This window comes from Fusarium solani (assembly GCF_023522795.1).
Source record: "Fusarium solani strain SB1 chromosome Unknown bctg00000006, whole genome shotgun sequence".
NCBI lineage: Eukaryota > Fungi > Ascomycota > Sordariomycetes > Hypocreales > Nectriaceae > Fusarium > Fusarium solani.
Window position 1 is genome coordinate 2,634,772 of NW_027072151.1, and position 15,219 is coordinate 2,649,990.

A 15,219-nucleotide genomic window follows, 5' to 3' on the forward strand; every position below is an offset into this window, starting at 1 on the left:
AAAGAGCATCGCATCACCATCAACCTCGAGAAAAACACACCCAGAGTCAAAGAGGACAGCCTGGTAATATACTCTTACTACCATGGCCTCGGGGGCAGGTCCTACGCTTGCTCATCGCAGCGTGGCCAGCATCCGAGGAGGACCTCCTCAGGGGTCAGGCCCCTCCACTCCACACACCCCAAACCGCTCCATCACTTCCACCTACGGCTCACCGTCCACCATACGAGCTGATGACGATGTCATCGTGATTGAGCTGGGGTCACGCCACATTCGGGTGGGCTTCGCCGGCGACGCCTCTCCCAAGGCCACTCTCCAATGCAGTCCTGAAGATCAACGCCGTGCTGGCGACTATCGAGGTTGGGAGCAACCGAGACGGCCACCTGGGCTGGAATGGTCCAAGGAGCATGAGTTTTGGCGGTTTGATCTGCGAGAAATTGATGTTGGCCTTTTTCAGGACAAACTGGAGCGTGTAGTGCGAGATGCATTCACCAGGTATTTCACCATCAAACATTAGTCGATCCTCACTCACTCAAAGTCTAGATACCTGCTTATTGACTCTCGGCCTAGAAGGCTGGGCCTAGTCTTGGATTCCGCTGTCCCAGTACCCTTATTAACGGCTGTGTTGGACACCATGTTCAACCGTTTCCAGGCTCCTACTATTTCTCTCATGTCAAGCCCAGTTATGTCCACAGTCGCCGCTGGCGTCCGATCTGCCTTGGTCATCAATCTGGGATGGTCCGAGACGGTTGTCACCAGCATTTACGAATATCGAGAAGTAAAGAGCACACGAACTATTCGAGGAGGGAGGACGCTCCTCGATTCACTCTACGAAGCTATCCGGCCATTACTCCCCGGGGAACACGACGACAAGAAGCAAAGATCCATCACGTTTGAGGAGTGCGAGGATATTATGTGCCGCTTGATATGGTGCAAGTCCTCCGAATTTAGGTCATCTCAGAGACAATCGACCCAATTGGAGACGGTGGATGAGCAAGAAGAACTCGAGGCTGAGTCGGCACAGCCTGGTGTTCCCACTGGAGTTGCCCAAATACCCATCACTACTGGCGTCCGACCGACAACGATAGAGGTTCCTTTCGAAAAGCTGGCCGAAATTTGTGACGACGCCTTTTTCGATCCTTCGGCGAACCGAGCAACCTTCGATGATCACGACCTGCCGGTACACTTGTTGATATACCGCCATCTCCTGCAACTTCCTATGGATGTGAGGGCAATCTGCATGTCGCGGATCATGTTTACGGGAGGCTGCTCAAACATCTTGGGCCTCAAACAACGAATTATTGATGACCTTTCAGCCATCGTCGATAAGAGAGGCTGGGAGCCTGTCTTTGGCAAGGTTGTGGATCAGCGTCGAAGCACTGTCAGGCTCAACCGACAGTCCAGCAGTTCATCTCCCAGTGATGGATCCTCATCACCATCACAGTCCGGGGAAGAAGTGGAAAAGCCTGTCAAGACCGCTGCTGATACCAAGCCTGAGTGGGATCCGATTGGAGCCAAGGTCGCACGGCAGCGAGAGACAGCACCGCAAATGAAAGGCCAGATCCGGGTGCTTCATTCTCTCGGACCTTGGATCGGAGGCAGTCTTCTCTGCCAACTCAAAGTGCCATCAATAGCCATCATCGATCGTGAGATATGGCTGCAACAAGGCGTACAAGGAGCCTCTCGCCCGACGGAGGTGGACCTCAAGGCACAACAACGACAAAGCATACAGGCTGGCGGTTACTCTCGAGGTGCTGGAGGACACCACGGAAATTGGACATTGGGGACATGGGGATTCTTGTGAGAAAGCATTGGTGTTTAGAACTTTAGATGTGGAAGCTGAGATGTCATGACATGAAATGAGCAAGCACTATTATCAATGAACTTGGATGAAGCGTTGTGTGCAAGGTCATGAGTTGAGAAAATGAGAGATTTACTAGACGCATCAACCATTGAGGACGGACCAATATACCCCATTAGCAAACAAGATTGAATTTAATTTACCTCATCTCATCTCTTTAGCCCGACAAGATTGGCTCACCAAATGCCAAAACTTCATGATCTCCGAGGCTTGGCCTTGACGATAGTCGGGGTCGGATCGGCGCCGGGCTCGGCTTATGCAATAACCCGAGCCCCATCGTCGCATGTCACCCGCCAAAGCTTCGGGGGGAGCCGCAACTACCTCTAGACTACGTCAAGCTTCGAATCTCATTGAGCATTGAGGCCAAGCCCAACATGAACAGGACATTGACACGCTTGACGTGTCGCAACCTTCAGGCGAGGACTCATCCGGCCCTGGTCCGCCGCTTCGCCGACGTCAAGAGGCCACCCTCGGCTCCGAAGCCCATCGTCGACATCAAGGACATCCGCCAGAACCCGGACCTGTATCAGCAGACATGCGTCGAGAGGAACTATCGCCGTCAGGCCCAGAACCCGGCTCAGATTCTTGAGCTGCATGCCAAATGGCAGGATCTCCAGCGGCAGGGTCGTGCCCTTCGTGAGCGATCTAATTTGCTGAGGCGCCAGCTCGCGAATCCGGCCACTAGCAGCGATGATGAGGATCTCAAGGAGGTGAAGCAATTGACCCGCGAGCAGATCCAGGAGGAGGCCCGGACCCTCAAGCAGCAACTTTCCATGATTGAAAAGGGCGAGTCGCAGGCGGTCGCCAAGATGGAGGAGCTGGCGCTGGAACTACCCAACCTCACTCACCCAGATACCCCCAAGGGTGATCAACCCGAGGTGCTCAGCTACATCAATAATCCTCCCATTTTCCAGGAATCCCCTGAGGATAAGATCTGGCGATCTCACGTTCACATTGGCTCTGAACTCGGCATCTTTGACTTTGCTGGAGCTGCTACTGCTTCTGGATGGGGATGGTACTACCTCCTTGGTGAGGCCGCTCAATTAGAGCAGGCCTTGGTTCAGTATGCTCTCGCCGTCGCAACCCGTCACGGCTGGACGCAAGTATCGCCTCCAAGCATGGTTTACAGCCACATTGGCGCCGCCTGCGGTTTCCAACCTCGTGACCAGAACGGCGAGCAGCAAGTCTATACCATCTCCCAGTCAGCCGACGATATCGAGCGCGGTGTCCCTGAGATGAGCCTCACCGGAACCTCTGAGATTGCCCTTGCTGGAATGAAGGCCAACACCACTATCGACCCGGAGGATCTACCCCTCAAGCGCGTCGCCGTCTCTCGATGCTATCGGGCCGAGGCCGGTGCCCGTGGCGCTGACACCAAGGGCTTGTACCGCGTTCACGAATTCACCAAGGTTGAGATGTTTGCATGGACAGCTGCAGATGAGGACGTCGCCCAGGACCTCTTTGACGAGATGCTCGATATGCAGACCGAGATCCTCTCATCGTTGGGTCTCTACTGCCGCATCCTCTCCATGCCGGCTCACGACCTGGGGGCGTCAGCCACCCGCAAGATCGACATGGAAGCCTTCTTCCCCAGCCGCAAGGGCAACTGGGGCGAGGTGACGTCGGCGAGCCTGTGCACCGATTACCAGACCCGCCGTCTCGGCACACGAACCCGCGTCGACGGCAGGCTCTCCTTCCCCTGGACCACCAACGGCACCGCCCTCGCCGTGCCGCGTGTGCTGGCGGCCATACTCGAGAACGGATGGGACGAGGAGGCCAAGACGGTCGCTGTGCCAGAGTGTCTGCGGCCGTGGATGGACGGAAAGGAAAAGATTGGCCTTGGAGGTCGGAGGTCGAGCGTGGATCGCGTGTAAGCTTGTTTTTGATGGGCCTGGCTGGCTTCTTGTACGAGTTGAGTTATATGGGACGGTGGCATGAACTGCTGTATTGACGAAAAAGAAAACTTTGATGTCTTGAGTAATAGTTGCAAGGGGGGCGTAATAATCTAGCCATGACAAATATAGGCACTCTTCTCGCGAAGGATGACTATATGATATATCCATCTAATTGTGATGCACTACGAGCACCTCTTACATAAATCCACATGTTCTCGTTCCGGGTATATAGCAGCTAGAACCATCACCAAATCAAATCCTTCACTTTCTCCTCCCACCCCGGCATCCGAAACTCGATCCCCTGAGCTCCCCTCCAACGATACCATCCACTCATCTTCTTCACAGCACCAAGCCATCCCAGCTCTCCCTTCCTCCACGCCTTGCTCCTCGTTCCATCCCCGCGATGCTGTACGACATACACACCTCCATCAGAAGCAGTCGTCAACCTCGCCTCCCCGCGCTCTGGATCTCCACCGCTGGTGCGGTACTGTCGTCGACGCGGTTGACGACTATAACTTGTGTATCGGTTCGCTTGGAAGCGGTTTTCGCTGTGGTGGTGGTCTAGATCTAGGCCTTCGAGGACTTCTCCTGCTGCGACTTCCATCCATACGTCGAGTGTTCGAAGATGGTCTGCATAGATGACAAGGAGGGCAACAATCGAAGATAAGCCAGATGCAAGCCAAAATACCCAGAATGCAGATCCTTCAGGACCATACGTCCCTTCGATAGAGAGAATTCCTGAAACAACAGTCAGGGGAAGGAGAAGACCTCCCAGATAGGCTATGCGATCGAGACTCCGCGAGTTTATGTCCTTGGGCTCGTCATGTGCTTCCTGGGATTGGATGCTCAACGCAATAGTGGCAGAGAGTTGAATCCGTCTTTGAAGACGCTCGGAGAGATATGTCCAATCCGCAGATGTGACAGTGCTAAACTCTCCCCGACGCTCCATAGCCCTAGTAGCATCTGCATTGGTCTCAAGAGCTCTAGCAATCGTCCACTGAACATCCACAGTGTCAGATCCCAAAGGAGGCAAAGTGTCGAGTTTCTCAAGCCAAGACTCGTACACAATCTCTGCAACGAGATCTTCCAGACTCCGTGTGTCGACGAGGGCTTGCCAGAGAGCATCTTCGAGTTCGGATCTCTGCGGTGGACGTTTACCCTGAGAGATGGATTCTGGACGTGTGGTGCTTGGTGGTCTAGTATACTGCGAAGGTCTGGAAGGGCGTGGGGATATTCGTAGGGGAAGGCCGTCGAGTAAGAGTATAGGCAGTCGATTCTTGATCGTGAGTGAGGCGCGACAGATGCGAATACCTTCACCATCCATCCCTCCATCATCATCTCCATCCTCTTCCCTTCCACCCTTCCGTCTTCTCCTCTCCGTCTCGGCAAACTCCCACGTCCATCCCCTCCCAGTCTTCTCCATCTCCATCTCCAACACAACACCCAAATCACACTCGCCCCTCATGACCACCATCCTCCGCCATCCCGGCCGCTCCGCCGTCGCCATCTCTTCCCTCAGATCCTCTGCATCGAGAATGCCTTTTTGTCGACAGTTTTGCCCGTTCCACTCAAGAAGGTAAGGCCGTGATTGGAATTTCTCGGCGCCGGGGATGCCCCGCTCCGAGGACCGCCGGCGGGACCGGTGTCGGGGCTCCGAAGCCGGACGGTGCCGCGACATGTTCAAAACTTCTTAATTCCTCCCTTAGAGAGTGACTAATATGCAACTTATTGATAAAATACACAGATGAATAGAAACGAGAGTGAAACCGACTCTGTGAAACTCGGGGAGTTTCGCCGCTTTTGTGTCTTTCCGTACTATCCCGCCGAGACGTCAGCTTAGATCCCATGAGCGCCATACCCATCATGCGAAAAGCTCTCAGGACGCGTCTTCTCCATATTTCCTTCAGGCAAACGCGCGCTCAACTGAGACTTTGTGCTTCTAAGGGGTCTCAGCTAGGCAGATGAACCCCTGCGCCTCCATCAGCAAGACACCCGATAGTGTCTGGGTGTGGTCATGTGTGACTCCCACCGTGCAGATGACCCCTATACGATAGGAGCTTCACCACGCGACTTGTACACGCTTCCACACACCAAAGCTTCACAAGGCTGACATATATAAGCCCAAGGCGACGGCTGCGTCAAAAGACAAAGATCCTTTTTGCTCTATTGATTGATAGCTTCATGCACTCGCTCTCCGTCTTGGTTCAAACGGTCAAGACCATACATATCATTGCTTTCTTTCCCGCTCTTCCCCAAACGCCAGACCAGAAGACGCCAATTTTGACGACAAATAAATGTGGAATGCCGAGCATCTCCTTTCCTACTTTCTTTCTTGCTTTCTTTCTTTCTTGAATCGCTGTCAACCAACATATATCAACCGCTCAACTGGTCTCATCCTCCTCCTTCTCCTCCGCTGTCTGTCTTCTCTTGGCCTTTCTTCTGCCCGCTGGCAAACTTTCGTCTAAAGGAGTGGCATCGAGTCGAATCATGGTGCAAATGCGTAATAGGCGTCCCAGTGCAAGAATTTCAATCCGTGGTCCCGTGCGTATACATGTGGTGAAATAGCCAGCCAGTAGCTCAAGGTAACTCGCCATCAACCCCTCCGGCTCTTCATATCAACTTGTTCGGTGAGTTTGTTCGCTGGTCGATCTAACGATGGTCGTCGTCACCATCGTGGTGCAAGGTGACGCTGTTGAACTCGAGGAAGGGGTCGGCAATGTCACCGCCAGGTGTCGCCAGTCCACTATCCAGTGGCACCCCCTTCATCGCCTTGGATCCAGACAGGTCGACACTCTCGCTCTCTTTCACGTTACGGAAGTTGACGGTATCGATTCCTCGGCCAGCGTGGGGAACGATGGGTGGCTTCATGTGACGGATCAGCGCCCACTGCGTCGTCCGGAAGAATGGATGCGCCTTGATATCCGAAGCGCCAGCTCGGGCTCCCAGTCGCCGGTTCTCGTCTTTGATAAGTAGCTTGCGTATTAGTGATTTGCAAAGGCTACAGTCTTTGGTTAGTCGTTATCCGCATCATGCTGACGGGGGAACTTACTTGGAGACCTGGGCCGAGCCTGTGTGGTCTGGGAAGGGGATATCCTCTCGCAAAATGTTGGCAAAGGTGGCATTGCGGTTCTTTCCCTTGAACGGCGTAGTTCCGTAGAGCATCTCATATATGAGAATACCCAGTGTCCACCAATCAACGGCACTTGTGTGTCCGCTTCCCTTGATCACCTCGGGTGCGATATATTCTTCGGTGCCGACAAACGAGTTGGTTCGGAAGTTGGCAATACATGATCGCGTATCGATGGTTGGCAAAGCGTCCGTTCGAGCACCATTCTTACCGACAATCATGGTCGGCTTGCCACCAGGGTCTGACTGCTTGGACAAGTCAAAGTCCGAGAGCATAATGTGACCCGATTGGTGAAGCAGGATATCTGTTCCAACAGTCAGTCTCGTATTTGTCAGCATGGTGTTGGAGTGTACATACTCTCTGGCTTCAAGTCACGGTAAATGAATCCCATGAGATGCAGATACTCCAAAGCTGCTGTTACTTCTGCGGCATAAAAGCGAGCGTCTTCTTCAGGGATGCATTTTCCTGGGCGTGTTTGGAGAGCGCGGAAGAATTCGCCACCACTGCAGTATTCCATGCAGAGGTAGAGGTAATCTTCCGACTGGAACGAGTGGTATAATGTGACAATGAACGGATGGTTACTTGTTGCCAGAATCTCCTGCTCGGCAAGGGCTCGCTTGATCTTGTTGCGCTTGATCATCTCCTTCTTGCTCAGTACTTTGACGGGTCAGTGACGATTGCGGCTTGTAGAACATTTGGGACATACTCTTCATAGCGTAGAGCCTACTGCTCTTCTTCTCTCTCACGAGATATACCTTTCCAACATCTCCCTTTCCAATAAGCTTGATCTTGTCAAAGCTGGACGGGCTGACTTCCACATTCCGAACCTTGATAGAATTGGAGCTGTACGTCCTACGGAAAGCCATGGCCGTGTTAGGGGCAGGGAGAGCAGCAAGGATGTCTTCCTCAGCAGCCTTGGCCTTGGCCTCAGCTTCCTGTGCCTTTGTTGTCTCCATGAGGCCGAGGGAGCCCGAGCTAGCGTTGGCCAGGAGAGGATCCTTGCCCAGCTCGGCAGTCGCAGGACGCTCGCCGTTAGAGGCGCCCTTTGAGAAGAGACCTTGAGCATTGGGGGCACTAGCAACTCTCCTGAGTCTTCGGGCAAGCTCTTCTTTTGTTTCGCTAGTTGCTTGGTCGACATTGGTACCATCGGGACCCTCTACCTTGAGAGTAGGGGTATCGGGAGGGCTCGGGGGGACAGAGTCGGCATTGTGGTGACGCAGGCCAGGCTGGCCCTGATGAGCAAAGTATGGGTTCGCATGGGCCGTAGGGCTCATAGCCTCGTCGAGCTGATTGCCCTCGCTGGCGACGGTGTGTGCTCGCAAGCGACCGACTGTATTACTAAAGAACTTGGTGTGGCGGGACTTTGAGCCAGAGGCGGCATCGGGGGTGGTGGCAGCCGAAGTCTTGTCCTTTTCTTTATCGCTAGAACCACTGCCGGTACTACCTCCGGTGTTCATTCGGAAGAAGTTGCGCAGGCGATGGCTGACCTGGCCGCCGGTGCCATTGGAGTTCTTGGAGGAGGGCATTTCGGCGGTGTTAAGCCGGCTTTTAACGGCGGCAGGTTTGGAGGCAGGCTTTAATCGATCAGAGAGTCGCTTCCATATTCGACGGAAGAAACGGCGGGAGACAAATAATGGATTCTTTCGATGACGTTGAGGCCGGATACGAGCTCGATGCTGCGAGTGGAGCGGGGAGCGGTTGCGCCGCGGCGAGGGCGCGGATGAAGGCGCCGACGAAGGAGAAGGGGGACTCTGACTTTGACTTGTCCGAGAGAGTCGAGTTTGAGGGGCGACGGTAGAAGGACGAGGGGATTGAGAATGTGATGAGGCCGCGTGGTCAGTAGTATCAGCAGCGAGATCTTGGCCAGTGTCGCTGTTGAAGAAAAGGGAGGAAGAAGGCGAGGCTTCAGTCTGGGAATGACGCTGGCCTTGGGACTGGGGCTGGCTAACGTTATGGGTCTCGTTGGTCTCCAGCTGGGAATGGGATTGGGAATGGGCCACGGGAATGGGGGCGCCCTCGGAAGATGTTGATGCCTGAGGCACGGACGGAGCCATCATCCTGCAGGTCCCTCCCGCCGTGGAGCGTCGGCTTCAGTTCTGGAGGAGCTTCCACGCACCGCGCGCTAGGGAGGTACAGTGCTGTACCGTATCCTCCGGCTAGGCTAGCGGTCCCCGGTTAGCAGGGTCTCACTCCTCTTCGCCTTTCACCTTGGCCGCCTCACACCTCGTGGCTCGGCCTCTTCAGGGATCCTTGGGCACCCTGCCGGGGGTCGATGGACCTTTGCCTTACAAAGCAAAGCTCGGCGGCTCGGTGTCGTCCCACCTCCCGCAGGCTCCGAGGAAGCCAGAAGATGACGCCCAAGCCTCTGGTCTTGGAACTGCCAGGCCACTAAGACGCCCCCAAATCCTGGCGCAGCGCCGGGGAGCGATGGCGGCCGGGAGGTGCCCCCGCTGGCGTGGTAGCGTCCTGTCGACTAGTGCGTACACCTGTACCGTCTGTAGGTTTCAAATCGGTCGTCTCGCTTGAATCAGGGCGCCGATAGCCTTGTTGAGCCCAGAGACAGGTGGTCTTGGCGCGATGGTGTGTGTGGGTGAGGGCGATGGCGCTTGACGCTCCAGCAGCTTAGTTAAGTTGACCTCGTGGATTCTCAGCATTTGGTTCCTGCGTGTTGGATCTGCCCCTGAGAACGAATGCTTACCTAGGTACTCGCGTGCGGCTCTCGTGATGAACGAGTTGAAAGCTGGCCAGATGAATGAGATGACTCGAAATTCGAGGTGGTCGAAGGAGGACCCTGTGGGGAGATATGAGACGGGGCTCTGAGAGGGTCCCGGCCTGTCTGTCGAACGACACCCACGATTGCGAAGGCCCGGGTTGAGGACACGACACGATACGGACGGCACGATGGATTGGGAGGAACTGGTGACGGTGCCGGCACTGGCACTTTCGTCAGTGATTGATTGATTGATTGATAACACGGCTGGTTGTAAGAGATTAAAACAAAACAATACTTGTTTGTGGAATCCAAGTGACCTGCTCCCAAACTCAACGACGCGTCTCTCTTTGAATGAACAATGGATACCCACTAACCAACGTCAACGGTTGACGTTCCTTATTTCCTCTTTTGGAACTCAAATATGCCAACCATCCGTTACTTCCGGTTCAAGAGAAGGGTTTTCCAGTCATTCCGGTGCCTGTGCCTTGTGCCTGGTGCCTGCTTACCCATCATCTTAAGCCTTCCAAGGTTTGCTATCGCCTGTGCTCCCTCGGCTACCTGTGTCATGGGCTACCCTGCAGAAATGGGCCATGACAAAAGTTTGACCCGTAGCGCCGGTATTTGTCTGAGAATAATGACTTTCTCATTTATGTCCTTATGCTTGTCAATTTTCTTAACTTGCCTATAGCATAATGCAAGCGCTGCTGTGTAGGTGTGATCCTGTGCAAAAGACCTCGACCCTTGCTGAGGTTGTAAACAGATAAACCCATTCTCCTCCCAGGGCCACTACAAAGACATGAATAAGGAATAAATTAAAAAGGAGAGATCCAAGGTACTTTCCCCTATTAGATTGTGTCTTATTGTTTTAGTAGTTTCCATGCACTATTATCATAAAGTAAAAGACATTCAGAGAAGTCAGACCTCAGCTACACCTTTGGCCTCTCATCTATTTCTTGACCCCCAATTTCTTGCATTCAAACTCTAATATTTCTCAGCTCAAGCCCAAACCACGCTAGACGAGTTGATTCCGCTTAAAACGCATAATCTCCAAAGCCTATCATCTAAGACGATATAAACCTCGTAGCCGCATAATGCCCCTGCCACATGGCCTACCTGCCTACCTGGGATGGGATGAATGAGAAACCGACAACCCACGGACCCATTTTGATTCCCCCGCCTCACCTCAACATGTGACGATTCATCCCTCCCACTTACCGAATCACCTGTAGGATCGACAAGACAGTCTGTGATATCGTTCAAGATGGTTGACGAACATGAGCATATCGTGAGGATTTGCCTATTGACACACAATGAACCGATGACTTGCTAACCGCCGTCGCTCCAATAGACCGCCGACGATGACTCGGCTCTCGGTGTGGTAGGTGCTGGGCGCCGCATGAACTCTCGTCGCACTGCATCCGCTGACGGTTATGATGCGCCTCTAGAACCTTGAAGAAGAGTCGTCATTGGCGTCTCTGAGAACAAGCATCCTGGAAAATAAGGAGGAGAACGGTCGGACCTACCATTCCATGAGTGAGGGGAGTATGTATCTCAGCCACCTGTCGCACATGATGGATGAACTGACACGCCACAGAGTACAATTTTCCCAACGACGATGTAAGTCTTTGGCCGGACAAACCAGAAAAAGTGTTAGTGATTATGTCAATCTCGATTGCTGACCTTGCCCATCTAGCAAGAGAATGAGCGCCTCGGTACGTAATCCTGGACAGTCATCGACGGCGAGCTAATTATCTCAGATCTGCAACATCACATTTGGAAAATCCAGTTCGATGGAAAGCCAGCACTAAACCCCGGTGCCGAAAATGCAAAGAGAGTCCTCGATATCGGTACCGGTACGGGAATGTGGGCACTTGACTTTGGTGAGCCTCATTTATTCGGAGCATTTCTTCAAGAGGCTAACATGAGGCACAGCCGACGCCCATCCCGCTGCCGAGGTAGGGATCATAAACAGTGACATATTTTCCCATAGGGATCTAACCACTAACTACCTGCATAGGTAATCGGCGTTGATCTCAGTCCTGTTCAGCCTCATTGGGTTCCCCCAAACTGTCGCTTTGAGATCGATGACTTGGAAAAGGACTGGACTTGGTCGCAGCCCTTCGACTTTATTCTGTGCAGAGGCATGTCGGGTTGTTTTGCCGATGTCCCAGCTCTCATTCAAAAGGCTTATGAGTAAGAATTGTCTCCTGATATCGGCAATGCAATGTTCCCTAATTCGGTATTAGCAACTTGACTCCTGGAGGATACTTCGAAGTTGGCGATCTGTCCCTCCCAATGGGCTGCGATGATGGCACCGTGACCAAAGACTCGGCCATCTGGAAGTGGCACGATGCGCTCTACGAAGCATCTAAGAAGATCGGCCGTACCATCCAGAGTGTTGCCCACGACACCACGGTCCTGGAGAAGGCCGGCTTTGTCGACATCGTGCACCGCGAGTTCAAGTGGCCTTTCAACAGCTGGGCACTCGACCCTAAGCTCAAGGAGATTGGCCGCTGGCAATGCGTCAACCTCGACATGGGCCTGGAAGCTTTCTCGCTCGCGCTGTTAACTCGTGTTGCGGGTTGGTCCAAGGAGGAGGTTCTGGCGTCCTGCGCCGAGGTCCGCAAGGATATCCGTAACCGTAGGATGCATGGGTATTGGACACTGTAAGTGAACGTTGGGTCCTTCAACAAGAATTTACTGACTTTCTTGACAGCCATGTCGTCTACGCCAGGAAGCCTGAATAGGCACAAATCGAGCATGGGGATGTACGTCGTGCCGGAGCCATTTCTTCACAGCCAGCGTTGATTTCACTGACTTATGATGAAACGGCCTTGCGAGACATTTGAATTGAACGTGTGTTTTGGACATTTGTATGGTGACGAGACGATGACAGCGAGAGGCGATTGAGTAGCATGCCGCCATTTAGGACTGCATTTCTCTTCAATACCTCCTCTCTCGCCTCAATTTTTTCCCTCTAAGAATGACTTTAACGAATTGAACGAATATTAAACACTATTACTTGCTTTGGGTAGAACCAGTCTTGTGATTCCTGCCTGATAATTCTGTGAAGAAAAGAAATGGCCCACGGAACTCATCAATTCGAGGAGCTGGGTGTGGCTGATCCAGTCAATGTCAATTCCATCGACGAAACACGCAATCTTACCCTTACAACAAATGTGCCTTGGGAAAGACCGGAAAGCGGGTGTTTGACTCCCCAGCACTGATCAAGATCCGTGACACAGGGGTTTGTATGGAGAGCGTTGGTTCAGAGAGTCGTCGTTATACCTTCAAGCCCAGCAATCATTCTCTTTTTCAAACTATATCTTCTCCCTGAAATAGTGTTGCATATAAATTAAAACTGACAATGCAATTCTGCAGTTGTTGTGTGTCCCCAACTTGCGTGTGTTCACGAGTTCGGTACTCAGGGCCCAGGACAATAGCAACATGGCAGAGACATAGTCGACGGAGAGGCGAGGCAAGACGTGAGTCTCAATCTCATAGCTTCACAGATATTTTGGGGTGGCCTACTGTGTTTTTGAAATGCTCGACAGCTTACGCAGCTGATGTACATATCAGCTCGTCCATGTGTGGTGGATGACCCCTGACACCCGAGGCTCGAAATATGTTGCTGATCGGCCGCAAAACAAGACAAAGGCATATGTTTACACACATTAAGTTTTGTTACAGTGAAGGTTATCTGGCAATCTTTACTATATACGCGTGGTCTCACAGGGGCTCATGCCGAGCTGTGTGGAAAAGGGAGCTCCCCAGTGAGTGTCACAATACCCTGCAACTTTCACATGTGAGCGGTACGCAAGCTTAATATGCCTCAGAGAGTCTGAAGAATTTCCGGGCCACAAATATGCTATTGTCATGTGCATGTATCTCAGGAAACCTGACGCTGGACTTCAGCACTCGCCTCGGCTTGCTGGGAGGGAACTCAGAAGCGAGATGGAGCAGAGAGCGAAGATGAGGGAGTATCGCACACCAATTAGAGCACATTCCTTTCTTTTCTTCCCATATTCTTCGTATCTTTCACAGCAGTTCCCTGCTTCCGCGCTGCTCCCAACTCCAGGCCTTGAACCAGAAACCCGCCGCCCACTACCACATACGACCATACCCACTGGAGAACTCGGGATCCCGTCCGCTCTCCCATAGATAAGCCAGTGAGGGGCGGATTAGTAGTTGGGTCGGTGACGACCAGCGAATCCCCGCTGTTGTATGTTTTTTTTTCTTTTGCTCTTGATAGCTCGGTTGCTGGCTCTTCTGTTGCCCCTGTCTCCTTGAGCCTATCATTGGCAGAGCAGAACTACGGCGTCTCTTTGCTTTCGCCGATTACATAGAAGAAAAGCTTTTAGAATTATTATTTTCTCTTATCTTACCTCGTCTTCTCATTTTTCACTTAGTCTTACAAGTCACAGACTTGTTTCCCAAGCACTCGATTGCTTGCCCCCTGAGACTATATAAATAACCTTTAATAATTACTTAGGTACTATAAGTTTTTTTTTGCTTGGCACTTATTTAATTACTCTCTCGGCGCATATTTTTAACAGACTCGGACGCTTTGCTCTCCTTAATAAGATGTTTGGAGCAATATCCACGTAAGTGTTTATCCTCTCGGTCTGCCTTGTCGCATTGAAGCATACTACCCGCGTCAAACTTTGCGTCACACTGCCGAAACTCTCCTTTCTGAGCACACCCACAAGTGTATAAGAGGTAAACCTGCAGGCACATTCCAGCTCTCTAACAGACCGCTATTAGTTACGCTGAGGTATTGTGGTGTTCTGAGACAGTCAAACCTTAAGGGGTTTTCGTCCAAGTGGTGATCAAGGAATTTCTCCGCTTCTGATTCTCCTGTTTCCGTCGCAAGTCTCCAAGTGGGATGAAACCAAGCCGACAAAGGAGCAGTTGCCAGTTTGGCTCAAGTCATGATACTCTTAACGTGTATTTCGAGTGGGATGGGGTGAGGTCAGGTCGGTAAGCGAGGGGGGGGGGGCTGGTGGGTTCACGAGGTGGACGTGGGGTACATAGATTTATATGCGAGTAACCACGCAAAGCAAAGTACCCCGGGTCGCCGACGCAGCCCAATCCACGGCCTTCTCAGGCCTCCCAGGGCAGGGCTTCCGATTGGACCGTTGTGGTGTTTTACCGCCGAACTGGGCGCAGCCTCCCCCGTCCCGGTTTGGTTTATTATCTGACGCTCCCGCGCTGCTTGGATTCGCGGCCCTTTTCTTCCTCAATTCTCAACAGTTGATCAACCGACTGACTATCTAACGCTCCATTTTCATCAACTTATTTTTGTAAAAGTTCTGTTATAACTACCTGTTTGAACCTCCTTCATCATGGCCCGTGGCAACCAGCGCGAAAAGTCCCGTCAGGCCAACCTTAAGAAGCAGGCTGAGGAGGCTAAGGTTCGTCCAAAACACACTGCCTCCTCTCTCTCTCGGTAGAGGAAACACATACTAATATACTTATACAATTATAGAGAAAGGGAAACGCCATGAGCGGCTCCCAGATGCAGCACGCCAAGGAGGCGAACGCCGATATTATGCGACAGAAGCAGGCTGCTGGTACGCTGCCTTTCCTCTTTCACAATCCCATCGATACTTGTTTTAATCCTCTC

The 15,219-nt window shown here is 52.5% G+C and overlaps 4 protein-coding genes across 4 annotated transcripts; 2 read left to right on the forward strand and 2 right to left on the reverse strand.

Moving 5' to 3' along the window:
* Positions 1 to 82: 82 nt before the first annotated feature.
* Positions 83 to 3,732, forward strand: MRS44_010532 (uncharacterized protein; the record flags this gene model as incomplete). Its single annotated transcript, XM_046277173.2, has 3 exons — positions 83 to 492; positions 541 to 1,797; positions 2,085 to 3,732. The coding sequence occupies 3 exons, from the start codon at positions 83 to 85 to the stop codon at positions 3,730 to 3,732; spliced, it is 3,315 nt and encodes a 1,104-aa protein (XP_046128433.2).
* A 265-nt stretch (positions 3,733 to 3,997) lies between these two features.
* Positions 3,998 to 5,431, reverse strand: MRS44_010533 (uncharacterized protein; the record flags this gene model as incomplete). The annotated part of the gene is made up of 1 exon (XM_065620150.1): positions 3,998 to 5,431. The coding sequence occupies one exon, from the start codon at positions 5,429 to 5,431 to the stop codon at positions 3,998 to 4,000; it is 1,434 nt and encodes a 477-aa protein (XP_065476339.1).
* Positions 5,432 to 6,402: 971 nt separating this feature from the next.
* MRS44_010534 (uncharacterized protein) lies at positions 6,403 to 8,937 on the reverse strand (the record flags this gene model as incomplete). The annotated part of the gene is made up of 4 exons (XM_046277172.2): positions 6,403 to 6,751; positions 6,803 to 7,184; positions 7,238 to 7,537; positions 7,587 to 8,937. 4 exons carry the CDS (start codon positions 8,935 to 8,937, stop codon positions 6,403 to 6,405), a joined length of 2,382 nt encoding a protein of 793 aa, XP_046128430.2.
* A 1,917-nt stretch (positions 8,938 to 10,854) lies between these two features.
* Positions 10,855 to 12,340, forward strand: MRS44_010535 (uncharacterized protein; the record flags this gene model as incomplete). Its single annotated transcript, XM_065620151.1, has 10 exons — positions 10,855 to 10,878; positions 10,942 to 10,971; positions 11,039 to 11,135; positions 11,188 to 11,210; positions 11,287 to 11,305; positions 11,351 to 11,473; positions 11,526 to 11,548; positions 11,611 to 11,786; positions 11,840 to 12,259; positions 12,310 to 12,340. 10 exons carry the CDS (start codon positions 10,855 to 10,857, stop codon positions 12,338 to 12,340), a joined length of 966 nt encoding a protein of 321 aa, XP_065476340.1.
* Between the last annotated feature and the right edge of the window lie 2,879 nt (positions 12,341 to 15,219).